The sequence below is a fragment of the Squalius cephalus genome (genome assembly GCF_949319135.1).
Source record: "Squalius cephalus genome assembly, chromosome: 20".
Lineage (NCBI taxonomy): Eukaryota > Metazoa > Chordata > Actinopteri > Cypriniformes > Leuciscidae > Squalius > Squalius cephalus.
The window spans coordinates 9724053-9740712 of record NC_137141.1 but is presented as its reverse complement, the minus strand read 5'-3'; the positions used below and the strand labels follow the sequence as shown (position 1 = coordinate 9740712).

The 16660-nt window shown below is 40.5% G+C and overlaps 2 protein-coding genes across 4 annotated transcripts in view; one reads left to right on the top strand and one right to left on the bottom strand.

The window, feature by feature from the left end:
* runx2a (RUNX family transcription factor 2a) overlaps positions 1 to 4008 on the bottom strand; it is a 65178-nt gene extending 61170 nt beyond the window's left edge. For both annotated transcript variants that reach the window (XM_079853586.1, XM_079853587.1), the window contains exons 1-2: positions 3885 to 4008; positions 3615 to 3729 (exon numbers count right to left, since the gene is read on the bottom strand). In XM_079853586.1, coding sequence (XP_079709712.1) covers positions 3615 to 3672 — 58 coding nt within the window. In that variant the 5' untranslated portion in view covers positions 3673 to 3729; positions 3885 to 4008. The remainder of the gene's footprint in view (positions 1 to 3614; positions 3730 to 3884) is intronic.
* supt3h (SPT3 homolog, SAGA and STAGA complex component) overlaps positions 1 to 16660 on the top strand; it is a 129119-nt gene that overhangs the window by 19194 nt on the left and 93265 nt on the right. The window lies entirely within an intron of this gene.

Genomic DNA, 16660 nt, shown 5'->3' with positions numbered 1-16660 from the left:
ATAGAAATGAATGCAGTCGAAATTCAGCTTCGAGACTATAAAATTCATCCTGTGTGATCGAAAAAAAAAAGTAGTATTTAGTTTGAGATCTCTATAAAACAGTTCTTTCATTGGAAAGTTTCAGTTTCAGGGCAAATTATTATGAGCATAAACATTTTTTGTTTTAAAAATTGCATTGAAAAATGCACACAATTTTGAAGTTTAATAACATCAGCACTAAACAAAACCTGATGATCATGATTTAAGGTGTTCCAAAGAGCGGATCACTCAATTACTCAAGTAAAGTTTGTCACCTAGGAATCGGGTGCGATTTAAAATATCTGTTTTTCATTGTACACCGTAACATTTCTTTGTTTGCAAAGTCAAGATTTGGTCTCAGACTTTGAGGAAAGCGTAACAAAAAAGCAGCATGATTATAATTTGTTCTCGTTTCTCTGTTTGCTTTGAGCAGCTCCAGCAGGATTGAACTTCTGCATCACTTTGTCTCATATCACATTACAGCCTCGTCCTCTGAGGAATCAAGGCTCATTTTTCTTCACCATTCAGTCTGTAATATGTCTAATTATGTTTCCTTGACTTGTTCATGTCTTTTTTTTTTTGTGATTTTGGTCTCTTGAAGCTGACCGGTCTTGAACGGGGTAATTATAGTTTTTAAGACAGATTATCGCACGCGTCACGTTTGTGACAAACTCACGTTAAGGAAATGCACATGTTCTGAGAGATGCGGTGATTTGGTCCTAACGTGTCACACATGGCGTAAATTATTTCAAGCCTTCTGCTGCCAATACGCCCGTATAAAAACGCGTCCGGCTGATAGATGTCCTTGATGTTGAAGCCAAGATAATGCTAACTCCCCCCCCCCCCCCTCCCCTCACAAAAATTAAGTTTTGATGATATAAAACAATGCAGATATGAAAGCAAAAAGCATAAACCACTCACCAAAGAGATAATTTCATTTGTCAGTCAGTGCATATTACTTCAGACTGTTAGATGCCTTTTAATTTGAGAATTTTCTTGACTTGAAAATGGGTGATTTTAATTTCTCAATAAAAAAAGCCCTCAGCCTGGCTGTAGATATTGCATTTCATTAACGTTTAGCTTTCTTTTGAATAAGCTGGACGTCTCTGACTGCTCACTCTCTGAGGTTTGGTTACCCTGGTCGCGTTTCGTCCATTAATGTTGTTTTTCTTGCGTAAACGAGAGATGTGATTATCAATTAGCTGAATGAAGCCGCTCAATCCAGGCCAGGATATCAGCGCTGGCTGTAAATGAGAAGCACATGTCACCTCTGAGCCGAACAACACGCTGCTAATTGATTAGCGACGCTCTACGAAATTTGCCAAGAGCTTGTTTAACATCTGTACGTGTTGCATGTGACGGCCGTTTGTCACCTGAAGGAGTTTGAGCGTTTCTACTCGTAAAATGATGTTTGTGTTTGTGTAAACGTGGAAATGTGACAGGATGTTTGTGCTGCTGCAGTGCTCTCTGGTTTTTCAGGGTCATGCTGGGTGCTACATTGAATTGTGACTGTTAATGTGATTTTAATAACCATCGTAGGAGGTTTTTCAGCTTCCTATTATCTAGACCACCACTGCGCAAAGGCAAGCATCGCTATTAATGCATCCTACTTTAAGTTAAAGGGTTAATTCCAATGCTGAATCCTGTTAACCCTGTCCTTAACCAAATATAATATGCCATTATGAATGTAAAATGTAATTAATAAAATCAGTCATTAATCAGAATTTTGCTGGCTATCTGTCCCCATTCAGTGTCTTTGTAAATGACAGTCCTCTTTATTTTAAAAGTCTGTCTTAATAAATAAGATGCTTTCTACTTTGAAAGCTAATCAAGAAATTAATTTTTTTTTTTTTTTTTTTTTTGCTAGAGCTACAAACTTTTATAGACCCCTTCTGCAGTGCATTTTGTCAAAAAGCTCCATTGATTTGGCATTTTATTTTATTTTGCATGTTTGAAAAAGCCTAAACTAAGCTGAACACAAATAAAGAGAACAATTGGTAACACTTTACAATAAGGTTAATTGGTTAACATTAGTTAATGTATTAACTAACATAAACTAACAATGAGCAATACGTTTGTTACTGTATTAGTTAATCTTTGTTAATGTTTGTTAATAAAAATACAGCTGTTCATTGTTTGTTCATTTTAGTTGACAGTGCATTAACTAATGTTAACAAATACCAACCTTTGAATTTAATAATGTAGTAAATGTTGAAATTAACATTAACTAAGATTAATAAATGCTGTAGAAGAGCAGTTAATTCTTAGTTCATGTTAACTAAGGTAGTTAACTAATGAACTTTATTGTAAAGTGTCACCGAAAAGTGAAAGCATTTGCATGTTTAAGTGCTTTTTAGCTTATGTCAAGATATCATTTTTTTTCCATTTTGATGCTGGAACAACAGCTACTGTATGTAGTGGCAGTTTGTGCTTTAAATCAAGTCAAGACACTTGAAATAGATGTTTCCAGATTATGAAAGGTTTATAAAGTTTCTAGAAGGTATTTGCATGTACTGTAAGCTGAAAGTGTGAATCATTTTTCTTTTATTATTATTGTTAGTACGCTATAATATAAAGCCGTATATTCTGATGTGCTTTCGGGGCGTTCAAGGTATAACACTCCTCTGCGGCCTCGTGTTTTGGGAGACGCCACCTTGAACGCCTTTATGTGTGCCGACAGTGATGACAAAACCATGTAGCTCAAGCTGTCTGGCTCCAACTCAATATCATGCCTCCATATGTTTGTCTAGAAAGGCCTCCGATTACGTCGACATGAGACACTTGATGAGGAAAATACTGTAAGTACATTCTGTGATTGCTTTGTCAACAGTGTTTTGTATTTTTATTTCCATACGTACTGTGTGATAAGATCAGGATTTGTTTGGATTTTACATGTTAGTATATTTTGAATAGCTGAGGTATTCAAATAGGTTTTGCATAGATTGATTTTTACATGTGGTTTTTTTTGTGTGCTGCATAATGCTGGACTCAATTTTCACTCCCGGTTTTGCTCTCACAGTGTGTGAAGACCAAAAACTTTTTTTATATACCCCTTCTGCAGTGCATATTAACAAAAAAAACTCCATTCAATTGGCATTTTATTTCCTTTTGCATGTTTGAAAAAGCCTAAACTAAGCTGAACTCAAATAAAGAGCGTTTGCATGTTTGTCTAAGCGCTTTTCATTCATAAGGATTAATATAAGCTCCCTCGTTAACCAGGTTTGTGCATTTATCAATTACCATTAACCCCCGCAAATCCTACACATAATATCCAGCCATCCCATTTTTGAGCTGAAGTTTTCCACATCTTGTTCTAATGTACCTCTGTAAATTGAAACAGAGCGAATGTTTATACATCCAGAAGGGTTTTTCTCTTTCTTCGGTCTGGTCGTCCCACATAAGTGTTTTTAAGTTACACAAACATGTCAGCAACTTAGCATGCAACACAAACGTAAACACGGCGACTTTTAAACCTTCCCGAAGCATCGTGCGTGCGCGCGTGCGCCGTTGGTTATCGACCCGCTCGCGGAGCTTGACTCCTGTGTGACCCGACGCTGAACCACAGTGAAATGAAAATAATTTTTCACAGCACTCACCCCAGAAAAAGTTCTGCTGACATGGAGTCACCGAGCTGAAAAGACTGTTAGACGCCATAGCCACACGTCGGCTCTCTCCTCTTCTGGAGGTCGTGGTGACCCTCGAAGTCCTAAACTGGGAGCACAAATCATATCAAGGCATCTGAAGGGGAAAACACACAGCTACAAACAAACTAAACCAGTCCGCACGGTCCCCTGCAGTCTGCAGCCGAGGAGAGCGTTCAGGCACAGATATCAACGCATATACGAGTGTGGTTAGAGCATACTTACTGACTTGTTGGGTCTCTGTGACTGGGGTTGACCCACTCCGATTAACCATTTACGCCCCAGTGGCTCCCTCCTATCGTCCTGGGGAAATCTCGTGCACCGCACTTGTGGTTCTGTGGTTGTTTGTGAGGGGAATGAGACATTCTCACAATCCAAAAACGTGTAAGCTTTAAAACACACTTTTTTTCCCCCTCCTGATGGGCTGTTACTGGAGAGGCTGGGTCATGTGTTTGGTGACATCAGAGGAGTGAAGAGGGCTCAGCCCTCTTGTCAGTGGTCCTGCGTTTCCTACTCTCATCCAGCGGGATGCAACCTCAGCTCCTGTGAATCCGAAAGGAAGGGGCTGGGATTTTCAGCACTTCTTCACTCTTTTAACTCCTTTTCTGCAGTGCATTTTGTCCAAAAAAGCTCCATTTGAATTGGCATTTTGCATGTAGATACACAGATAAAGAGGACAATTAAAGGGTTTGCATGTTTGAGTGCTTTTTAGCTCAGTGGGATGCAAGAAATTAAATGGTTTTTCCATTCTGATGCCAGTTTGTGCTTTATATCAATTTCAACTCCTCTTGCGTGGTTTTGAAGCGTTTCTTTCTGAGTCTCTACGTTGCTGTCACGCTCTCACAAATCTTCCTGTACATTTCTGTATTTATTATTTCTCTGTCCTGCATTCTTCCCGCATGGGTGGTGTTTAGTCTCCAGGTGTGTCTCCGCATAAGTTGCATAATCGTCTCTTTGAGAAATGACAGTCTGGAAGGGGAACCTGCGTTCACTCTTGGATCACGTCTGCCTCTCGTAACGACTGCATTAGCAGCCGTGATTCATCCGTCTGTTTTGCGCGCCTCGCAGGTTTGGATTTTGGCACGCGGTCAGCGCTCTGCACCGAGTGTGCGGCTCAGGTGTTTGTGTAAGCGTGGAGAAAAATGTGGCGAGATATTTGCAGTGCTCTCGCTCTCTCTCCTGTTTTGGGGTCATGTTAGGTGCTACGTTGAATCTTGAGCGTATTACACTCCTAGTATCTAGACCAACTACTAAGTTGAAGGAGGGACTGAGCGCCAGCTACTGACCAGAATATTACTCGAGGGTGGACCAGTAAGTAGGCACCTAGCAACCACTCATAACAGCCTAAAGCACTCTGAGAGAAGAGAAGAGAAGCTGGTGGCAAGTTTGCCTAGACTGCTGTATTATGAAATGGTGGTGCGTATGAAAATAATGAAAATCTCAGCTCAGAGGATGTGGTGCGGTTATAACAGGAAATGGTTCGCCCACAGCTGGCCATTCCCTAAACGTCTTCTCTCGAGGGGGGGGGGGGCATCTGAGAACAAGGGTGATGAGGGACAACAAATGAAAGCACAATCTGTGCTTTTATTGCAATTAGTAAGTCAACCCGACACATTTTTATTTAAACAGTGAGTCGTATTGCATCATACATATTAAAATGTTATTGTCATTCCTTTGTATGAGAATGAGGCTCATTATAGAGTGGACCAGATTCTCAAACTTCAGTGCTTATTATTGATTTCCTGACACAATTAACACATGATGGGATGTTTGTGTATATTACCTAATGATAATGACATTAAAGTGCCCCTATTATGCTTTTTCGTATATTACCTTTCATAACTTTTAACTTTTGTGTGGAAGTCAAGTCACCTTCATTTATATAGCGCTTTTAACAATACAGATTGTTTCAAAGCAGCTTTACAGTGATAACAGGAAATTACAGTAACAGAGATTGTTTTGGCTTTACAGCCGCTCTAGAATAAAGTTATTGTCCAGCTAAAGTTAGTTTTGATTGATTCACTTCTGTTGCAAAGATCATTAGTTATTAACTTAGGGGCCGCTTACACGACACTGACACCGTCTTTTAATGCCTTCTGGCCGTTCATTTGCACGACAACGGTGTTTGGTGGCTCGAGAACGCAAATTTTGAAATGGGTTCCAAGTTTTGATTTTTTTTTAAAACGTTATCATCTCCGTGTAAACTTCGAAAACGTGAATCTGTGAAAACGGTAACGGTGTGCACATGCATGTTACGTGTTTAGTCTATAGGTATGCGTGTTTGAATATATATGTGCGTAGGCGTGTAGTCGCTCTTTACAAAGTGACATTGCCAAATTACTTGTCTGGCCTGCATAACACATAACAATTTCTAGTCGCTTCCGCGGATCCATGGAAGAACTTCTTGATATAGAAAGGTTGCGGCTCACTGTCTTTTAGCTGTATTCAGCACGCTTCTGTGAACAAGGCACACGTTACGATCAGTTATGTGATTTGTGTAGTTCCTTTAGTGACTCAGATGCTAAAACAACAAAGACAGCATGTGCAAATAAATGCTAGCAGGGAGCGCAATTCATTCTTGGTGAATGTATTTTAGTGATTTTTCACACTTGAAGATCACGAGAAACTCCTGACTGCACATTCTGCTAATTATAGACTGTATTTTCATTCATGCCTTTGAGTTTCTGCTGTCTCTGAACACGTCAGCGTCGCAGCGAATATCTGCTCTTTGTCGGGCGAGCCCTGGTGGTCTTCCTGTGGGCATGGTTTCACTGTGGTCCGTGTGTGTGTGTGTGTGTGTGTGTGTGTGCCCTTCTAAGGCCCGGCTTTAGCTTGGCCCGCTTCGGTACGGACCACACAAGCATAAACCGGGCAATAGATGCTAGAACATTATTCCTGGCTGCCGGAGGAAGTGCGCACTAATGCTTCCAGGAGACATTACACCCTGCACGATTTCACACGTTCATAAATTAAAGCTGTTATGAGTTTATCGTTGAAAGCCATGCTCTATTGCTTTAAACAACATTAGAGGTTACGTTTGTTAGTTTGAATTCAATCATTGCCGTCAATTGGGCTTGTCCTGGAGGGCATGAAATTGTTAATCGGGAACTGTCGATCATTGTGAATACAATTGTGCATCGTGCAGTTCACTAGTGTTGACATGCACCCAACCCCCCTCCCCCCCCCCCCCCTCCAGTAACTTTTTTTCCTCAAACATTTGCATCTTTTTTTTTCCCTGTCACAAGTTGAATGTCCTAAATGTATAATAGTCTTCTCTGCAGTTCTCCTCTGCTATAACTTTCTTCCTAATCTAGTTGTCTAATAAACCTTGCATTGTATATTATGATTATTGTTGATGAATTGCTTTTGTTCCTCTTTTTTATAAATCGCGTTTGAAAGGATCTTTAAGAAGCTTAGATAAGACTATACTAAATGAATTTCCTTGTATTATTTGCAATTTATGCAAATATGTTATTTAATAATCTATTTAATTATCAAATATTTTGTTAATGCATTTATATTTATTATATAATTTTTTTTTATCCATTGAAATTTTATTGCATTCAGTGTGGTTATGACATAATTTATAGTTATGATGTTATTTGTTAATTTTTCAATTCTCTTTTAACCCTGGTTACATCATCAGAAAAGACATTTCTGGGAGGGGAAAAAGTCATTAATTTATTCGTTCACTTACTAGTTCACTCACTCACTCACTCACTCACTCACTTGTCCACTCGTCCACTCACTCACTCACTCACTCGTCCACTTGTCCACTCGTTCACTCACTCACTCACTCACTCACTCACTCACTCACTCACTCACTCACTCACTCACTCACTCACTCACTCACTCACTCACTCACTCACTCCCTCGTCCACTCGTTCACTCACTCAGTCACTCGTCCACTCACTCACTCACTCGTCCACTCACTCGTCCACTCACTCGTCCACTCACTCATCCACTTGTCCACTCGTTCACTCACTCACTCACTCGTTCACTCACTCACTCGTCCACTCGTTTACTCACTCACTCACTCACTCACTCACTCACTAACTCACTCGTTCACTCACTCACTCGTCCACTCGTTTACTCACTCACTCACTCACTCACTCACTCACTCACTCACTCACTCACTCACTCGTCCACTCGTTTACTCACTCACTCGTCCACTCGTTTACTCACTCACTCACTCACTCACTCACTTACTCACTCACTCACTCGTTCACTCACTCACTCGTCCACTCGTTTACTCACTCACTCATCCACTTGTCCACTCGTTCACTCACTCACTTACTCGTTCACTCACTCACTCGTCCACTCGTTTACTCACTCACTCGTCCACTCGTTTACTCACTCACTCACTCACTCACTCACTTACTCACTCACTCACTCGTTCACTCACTCACTCGTCCACTCGTTTACTCACTCACTCATCCACTTGTCCACTCGTTCACTCACTCACTTACTCGTTCACTCACTCACTCGTCCACTCGTTTACTCACTCACTCACTCACTCACTCACTCACTCACTCACTCACTCACTCACTAACTCACTCGTTCACTCACTCACTCGTCCACTCGTTTACTCACTCACTCGTCCACTCGTTTACTCACTCACTCACTCACTTACTCACTCACTCACTAACTCACTCGTCCACTCGTTCACTCACTAACTCACTCGTCCACTCGTTCACTCACTCACTCACTCACTCACTCACTCGTCCACTTGTCCACTCACTCACTCACTCAATCACTCACTCCCTCGTCCACTCGTTCACTCACTCACTCACTCACTCACTCGTTCACTCACTAACTCGTCCACTCACTAACTCGTCCACTCGTCCACTCGTCCACTCGTCCACTCGTCCACTCGTTCACTCGCTCACTCACTCACTCACTCACTCACTCACTCACTCACTCACTCACTCACTCACTCACTCACGCACTCACTCACTCGTCCACTCGTTCACTCGTTCACTCACTCACTCACTCACTCACTCACTCACTCACTCACTCACTCACTCACTCACTCGTCCACTCACTCACTCGTCCACTCGTTCACTCACTCACTCACTCACTCACTCACTCACTCACTCACTCACTCACACTGAATTTTTAAATAACATACACTGGTATATTGTGCACAATAGGATAAGGAATTAAAATAATAAAAAGTTATCATGTCTGTAATATTTTTTTCATCTTTTCTTTTTTGCAACCCAAGCAGATTGTTTTTTAGTCCGCAGGCATCTTTTACTAGCCTGACATCATCATACTCAGATTCTAGTCAGAATATGAGTCTGATACTGCTCAATTGGGCTGTGATTAAGGGGCGTCTTTCAACTGAACCAGGAAAGAAATTGCCTCTGCACTCAATTGGATAGACCTACAACCAATGAGAGCAACGGAGTAAGTGACGTATGTTCTTCATTCATCTTTCCGATCGACAAATGTCTTGATCACGGTTCTCTGTTCCGCTTTATAATCAATGTGCTGTCGGTATCTTCTATAACAGAACAGATGCGATGGCGGAATCTACACATCTCAATTCTCCAGCAGCAGTCATCTTTGTTGTAAACGAATTCAACCCAAGCTCTCTTTGGTGACGTGGTTGATCACGTTACTGTTGATCATCTGTCCATCATCGTATAAAGCCCGCCCTGACAATTTGATTGGTTCGAGCATAATTGCTCCACAACGGATCAAGTCCAGACCGAACTTCCCGACCTCAAATGTTGTGGGCGGGGCTAAGTTCGGCTGGCATCCAGGCTAGTCTTTTACAGTCTCACAAAATATAATTTATAATAATTTACGGTCCCAAGGACCTTTTTTGCGAGTGTTGACGGCCAACATTGACCTGGTGATGCAAAACACTATAGAATTGATGCTGGCAAAGGTCAGGACGAGTTTAACCACAGCTGTGATCTGCTCTGCTGTTTACGCATTCAGCACATTGCAGAACTCTGGGACATGACAAGATCACGCTTGGCAGGGCTCACCAACCCCAGTGGCTTTCGCTTGCGGCATGGGCACATCGTGAGAATGGCAATTAAAGGAGAATAACCTGTTATTTGTGACAATTATCACAAGTCTGGAACTGGCACTTTTGAGTGCTGAGTGACGTTTGAAGAGGCTTCAACGGCCCGTGACTCATCACTGTCACACATGCATGACGTCGCATGTGGCGTAACGTCACAATGTCATTTAAACATTTGTTTGAGAACTAGTTATTTTTTTAGTTTAAGGGTAGAAAATGTTGACTAATGACAAGAACTTAACTTTAACTCATTTCAAGCAACAATCCATCAGCATATATACAAGTTTAATACAAATCTCCAATCAGGAATTGTTGCTGGTTAAGTGTCTGCAACTGTTTTGCTGCTGTTTGATAGAAAAGTTGCTCCACAATAATACTGTTATGTATTTATGATATATGTAGTATCTGCAATTGAGACTGAAGCATACGTGGGCTTCATTTGTACTGTTTAGTACCTTTAGTGTTACATATTTAAGATAAACATTCTCTGTCACTTAAGTTAAGTGATTAGTTGACTTAACTTAAAAAAAAAAAAAAAATAGGAAACCCGTTGCCTTAAAATTATTAAGTAAATAAACTTCATGCTTAATTGAAAAAAAATATGTGGAATTGTCAAGTTCACATAACTTAATTTTTTCAATTAAGCATTAAGTTTATGTTAAGGCAACGGGTTTCCTAAAAGTGAACTGAACACTTTTTACAGTGCACACACTTGTGGCTCATAGACAAAACAGCCTTAAAATTCTCTTTATTAATGTGCTTTTGTTCCTCTATTCTTTCACTGTAAAATCCATAAAATACTGCATTTTGGTGAATTGAGTTTATAAAGCTTCAAAAATTGTAGAGAATGTGAAAAAAGTATACCAACCAGATTGCATTTGTATTTATTTATTCTTTAATTCATGCTCTTATTTATTTGTCTGTTTTTGTGCAGCTTCACAAGCTGTTTATTGCAATTTGTGTCAAGCATGCATTTAGTTTATACATCTTTTGAAAATCTTACCATACTTAGAATTAACATCATTCTTAATTATGAAACCGCTTTTTTTTTTCATTCATTGATCTTAGAGACAAATGCATGTTTAACACAAACAAAATGTTTTTGATGTCTAATGAGCTTCCCAGTGTTTCCTCCGCTCAGTTGTGGTAATGAGCTTAAAAAGGATGAAGGGAAATGATGCAAATCACATCAGCCTCAAAAATATTTAAGAAAGCATTACAGTGTTCATGCTGTTTATATATGAGTTAGATCACTAGCTTTGCTGTTGTAGTCTGGTGCCGTTTGTCTGTTTTAGTGCTTATTTCAGTTTATGATAAACAGTTTCTTCATAACTGTCTGAAATGACCAAGCGTTTCATTGTTGTCCAATATCTTGGCGTTGAAGAACAACAGATCTGAGTCATCATTTTTTTTATTCAATGAATTTAAACAGATTTCTTGGATAGTTAAAGTTTAATTTCTAAAGAAAAAGACCTTCAGGTTTGCTTTTATTTCATCATCATTTTGATTTCAACGGACTCCTTGTGGAGTTTTACTGCAGTTTGTGTAGTCTAATATCTGGAATCTGGTTTATTTTCCTGTCCTCTATTAATAGACGTTTATGTTATTTTGACACCTCTGCTGTGCGCTCTTGGAACTGTTTTAACCCCGGTGGCTTGTGTGTTTTGTCTTTGTAAAGCGTGATGACATTATTGCAGTGTTTTCCCCATGCGGTCCTGTAAGGTCATGAAACACAGCCGCAAATAAAGATTGGTCACAGTAGAAGAGTTACTCCTTTGAGAGAAATGTTTCATCTCAAGCATTTTCTCAAATCAGACTTGACAGAGAGAAGCTCTCCGGATTAGACTACAGTGCACAACATTCTGTTCCTATCTTCTGGGTAGATGTACCTCAGTTTGACATCCAATTCATACGTTCATGCTGGAAGGCAACATGAAACGCTGTTTGTGACCCATTTTACCTCCGTAATGCTATTTATGAAAAAAAACAGGATATTTAATGAGGAATAATTTTTTTTTCAGTTTATTTTAATTTTACTTTATTTCAGTTTATTTATTTTTTTTAATTCAGTTTATTTTATTGCATTTAATGTTTTTTTGTTTTATTTTTTTTTAAATTTATTTTCTTTCAATTTCTTTAAGTTTATTTTATTTTTTAAATTCAGTTTTTGTTGTATTATTATTTTATTTTAATTTTAATTTAATTTAATTTAATTTAATTTAATTTCACTGATTAATCATTTCATTTAATTATTTCATTTAATTATTTCATTTCATTTTCATTTCATTATTTCATTTCATTTTATTTCATTTCATTTCATTTCAGTTCAGTTCAGTTCAGTTCAATGCACTGATGAATCATTTCACTTCATCGTTTCAGTTCAGTTCAGTACATGCACTGATGAATAATTTACAGTTCAGGTCAATTTTGATTTCATGTTGACTTTAAACAGATCTAGCCATCAGAGCCATAAACGCAGGACTTTATATGGACTTAGACGTACTTTCCTATTTGAAGTCAAATTCTGTCCTTATTATGATCTTTTTCCTCAAACTCTGGTCATAAGAGTTCACTGCTTTAGGCGAATCACAATTGTCTTCCAGTAAGAAGAAAAATCCTCCCAACCCGTTATGTAGCGAGCCCATGTGCTGTGGGTAAAGCGAGTTTTGCTTTATGAGGTTTCGAGACGTTGCTCTGAATGTGCGCTCTTGAGTTCAGTAGATCTGCTCTATTTGCCGTGTCTCTATACCAGTGGTTTGAGCTAATACGATACAGAGGCTTGTGTTAACATGTGGTAGTGTTCAGAGGGACCACACTTCAGTGTAATTCAGGTCTCCCTTCCTCTTACAGCGGGGTCTGGGAGTACTTCAAGGTTTTTGGCAGGTCTCTCATCATTTTCAGAGACTGTGTTTCTGGCAGCTCTTCCTCATGTGTGATGCCAAAAACATTCGTTTCTAAATGAGAGTGGATAGTGGGTTTGCAGATAGTGGGTAAACACTGGACAACCAGGTACTGTCACTGATATGACGTCGATGGGCTTTTTTGGAGATTTTTTCATATTAAGCTAAGGCCGACTTTTGTATTTCCGTTGTTTTAATATATGGACTATATATCTATAGTTTGTGTCTATATAAAGAGTCAAAATCAGCTTTCATGGGTTTAAATAAAAGATTTTTGATATAAGAGACAATTAAGACAACTGTGTGCATCAAAACCACTTGTTTCCTGGTAAAAACATTAAGTTGATTTTCAGTGGTCAATAAATCTGCGACAGCTCAATGTAACGTTTTTGACAAGCCAAACATATCAGTTTCTGAATAACATGTAATTTATTTAAGCCAGAAATTAACCTAAAAAAAGTACAGTGAACTATACAAAAAGGATTTAGAACATCTTCAGCACAAATTATAATTATCCAAAAATCAAACAGTTCACCCCTCACGCATGTTATCATGTCCGTCAAAAACGTAGGCTGGCTTTCTATAATATTAGAACAAAAAATATTTTTTAGAACATAAAATAAAATATATCTATAATATTTTTTTATTTAAACAGTATAGAGCTATTGTTTTCCGATGTCTTTTTCTACTGCAAGTTATTATTATTAATTTATTAAATTATTTATATAATAATTGTCATATCGTCATATTCTAAACTGCGTAGTGCTGTTCTTTTTTAAAGTAATAAAACCGTTTGTACTGCTGATTTTCCTTGTGATATATATAGGACTGCAGTTCTGTGCATTACTATAAATTCTTTAAATAATAATAATAGTAAAAAATAATGGCCAAAATGTTGTATCTGATCAAATTTCTTCGTCAGTATATCTGTACTCGCAGTATTTGTAACAGACGCAACGGCCAAACTGCCCAGTGTGACTTTGGTCAAAATCTGGGCAGGCAGGGTGTGTAAATTCATGACTTTCCTCACAAGTCATATTTGCATATTGTGAGTGGTTAGCAGAATTCAAATCAGCGGTGCAACTGGTCATCGCTCAGGCCAAAATTCAATATGAATTGTATTCAAACAAGCATTTAAATGACATGAAACACAACGCCACTGTTAAGGCTGAACATTAACAACAGTGAAAAGATAAATAATCTTCATGACAGAACAAACAGCTAAATGCACAATGGGAGTCATTGTCACGTCTTTCTCACTGTGATGTTTCCAAACATACTTATGAAATATATTGATGTTATGATTAAAGTACTCAGGAACTAGAATAAATATGGCTGCACATGATACTCGGTTACTTAAACATGTATCGAGTGTCAAAAGGCAAAAAGACGAGTGTATTTGATTTGGAATAATGGAGGTATTTTGAATGGACACGGAGTGAATGTTTGGGACTGTAGGGAGAGTTGCTGGCACACACTTGTGGCGTTTAGTCTGTTTACTGATTTCTAGAAGTGTGGAATTAATCGCATGGAAGCTGTCAAGTCATGTCAAGTTACTTTTATTTACATAGCGCTTTTTACAATACATATTGTTTCAAAGCAGCTTTACAGTGATAACAGGAAAATAATGCAACAAAGTTTGTTTCTAGAAGAAAATGGCATCATAGTCCAGCTTAAGTAAGTTCAGTGATGGTTCTTTTTTGTTGTAAAAAGTTATTAATTTAGTTCATTTATATATAAAGCCGCTCTGGAGAAAACCGTGATGTCATTGTCCAGCTCAGTTCAGTTCTCATATACTGTAATGGTGTCAATGCAGCAGATCTATAATGTTGAATATTAAATTAAATGTCGCGTGTTGGACGTTCGAGAATGCGTTTAATTGAAGAGAGCTTATTTAGTATGAATGTTCACTGAGCACTGAACACACTCTTTCTTCTGCATATCTGATGGGTTGATGTTTTTTACATCACTGTTATGTCTGGACTGATGTCTTGTTTGAGTTTAGTATGATGTTTTATGGAAACATTTGCTCTTTTGTCTTGATATCACCTCTGTATTCTGCTCCTGCCAGTGAGGTGTTCCTGTTTTCCTGAGCGTTAGATCTCTAATCACTGTTTTTATGAGCATATTGAGTCCTGCGTGCGTGGCATGACTTACAAGAACTCAGCCCTCTTGCCTCCTCAAAAAGACAGTTCCCATTTCAGTTCCTATCCAGTGATATCCAGTTTTATCAGATTTATCAGATGCATGCTTGGGGTTCTTTGGCTGTGTGACCGATAGAGTTGTTATTCGTGTCTCAGTGGGGTGTATCTCATTGTCTTATCGAGCATTGAGTTCTGTTGATGTAATGAAGACGTTTGCACATTATTCAGCTAAACTGCCAATATGAATTCGATTTTTATATTTTTGAAGAGAGTGTATCTGGTGTCTGACCATGCAAAAGTTACACTGAGTGTTCTGGCTGGTTTTCAGGGCATTGCTATGCAGTTGATTGGTTTGAGTTATTTCCATATTATTTGTGGTTCTCTTACGAGAGGTTCTCTCGTATTGCGTAGTTACTACGCTACGGGAAAGCCTTTCTTTCTCGAGATACTGAAGCCAAAAATTATCCTTAATTTTTATAATCTTGTCAACGCAGTGCGGCAGCCTGCAGACCTAGGGCAGGCTTACTAGCGTGCCCATTGGCTGCCCTGCGGCAACTGCAGCAGCCTACCGCTGAGCCCTTGGCGTGACGTCACGACCAATGAGCGCGCTTGGCGCGCTTAATGCGTCACAGCCCGCGAAAAGGGGTGTGGCTTAGCGTATAAAAGCGGGGCTCGGAGGCTGCTTCTCTGATTTCTGTCTTTTCAGCGAAGCTCTACGCATCGCTGCTCTCTGAGGAAGCCGCCGTCGAAACAAGCGACCAGCACGCCGAGGATCTCAGCCTGAGGACGCCGGCCGCCTTCGCCGCCTTCAGCTTTCCCTGCCTGCTTCGCTATCCGGCGAATATATCCTTTTACTGCTCTGTGTTGTATGTGTTTGTGTGTTCGCCCCGCGACACACTTTGCATCTAAAAGAGCGCGAGGCGTTGTTGCAAATGCCTCGCTCATCCTGTGGCTCGTGCAGAGCCGCGCTCAGCGACGGAGACCGCCACGTGATCTGCGCTCTCTGCCTGGGTTTCGACCACGCAGCCCGCGCCCTCTCCACGGGCGGCTGCGAACAGTGTGAGGACTTGCCGATGTCGACCCTGCGGGCTCGACTCGCCATGTTTCACGATCCTCCACCTTCTCCGGCTGCCTCTTCCGGGCCGCGTAAGAAAAAAACGCCGCTCTCAAAGGCCTTCCGAGCCGGTGGTTATAGCTGAGCGCTCGCCGGAGCCCCTCCCGCGAGCCTCGCTCTCTCCTTCTCCCCCGCCCTTCACCGACGCGCAGCGGCCGGCCTCTGCCCGCACTGCCGTCGCATCAGGGGGTGAAGCAGACCAGCTGGTTACTCCCCTCTGTCAAGCCGCGCAAACGGCGCCGCTCACAAGGGATGTCAGAAGTAGACGGTCACGGGCTGGCTTCCTTTACGTTACAAGGAAGCTACCCCCCCCCCCCGGATGACGCACGCCCTCTCCCCCTCTGTTCGAGCCGCGCAAGGCGCCGCTCACAAGGGATGTCAGAAGTAGACGGTCACGGGCTGGCTTCCTTTACGTTATAAGAAAGCTACCCCGCGTCTCGGTCGCGCGCGTCACTCTCCGGCCACCTCCGTTTCTCACACATTTCTCAGTCCCCTCCTAGCTCAGGCGACTAGAAATATCTATATTGCAGTAAACGAGCCTGTTGTTATACACGCACGCCTGCAAACAAACGATGTCACAGCACATAATGACATCTTCCCGCTCTCTCTCCCTTTGTTCGAGCCGCGCAACTGCGCCGTTCTCAAGGGATATCAGAGCGGACGTCACGAGCACCGGCGAAAGGAGGAAGAGAGAGTGATTTCGTCCCGCTTAGGCCGGACTTCCTCCAATCCTCGCATATTTCTCAGTCCCCTCTAAGTTCAGGCGGCTGGAAATACTAATACTGCAGTAAACGAGCCTGTTT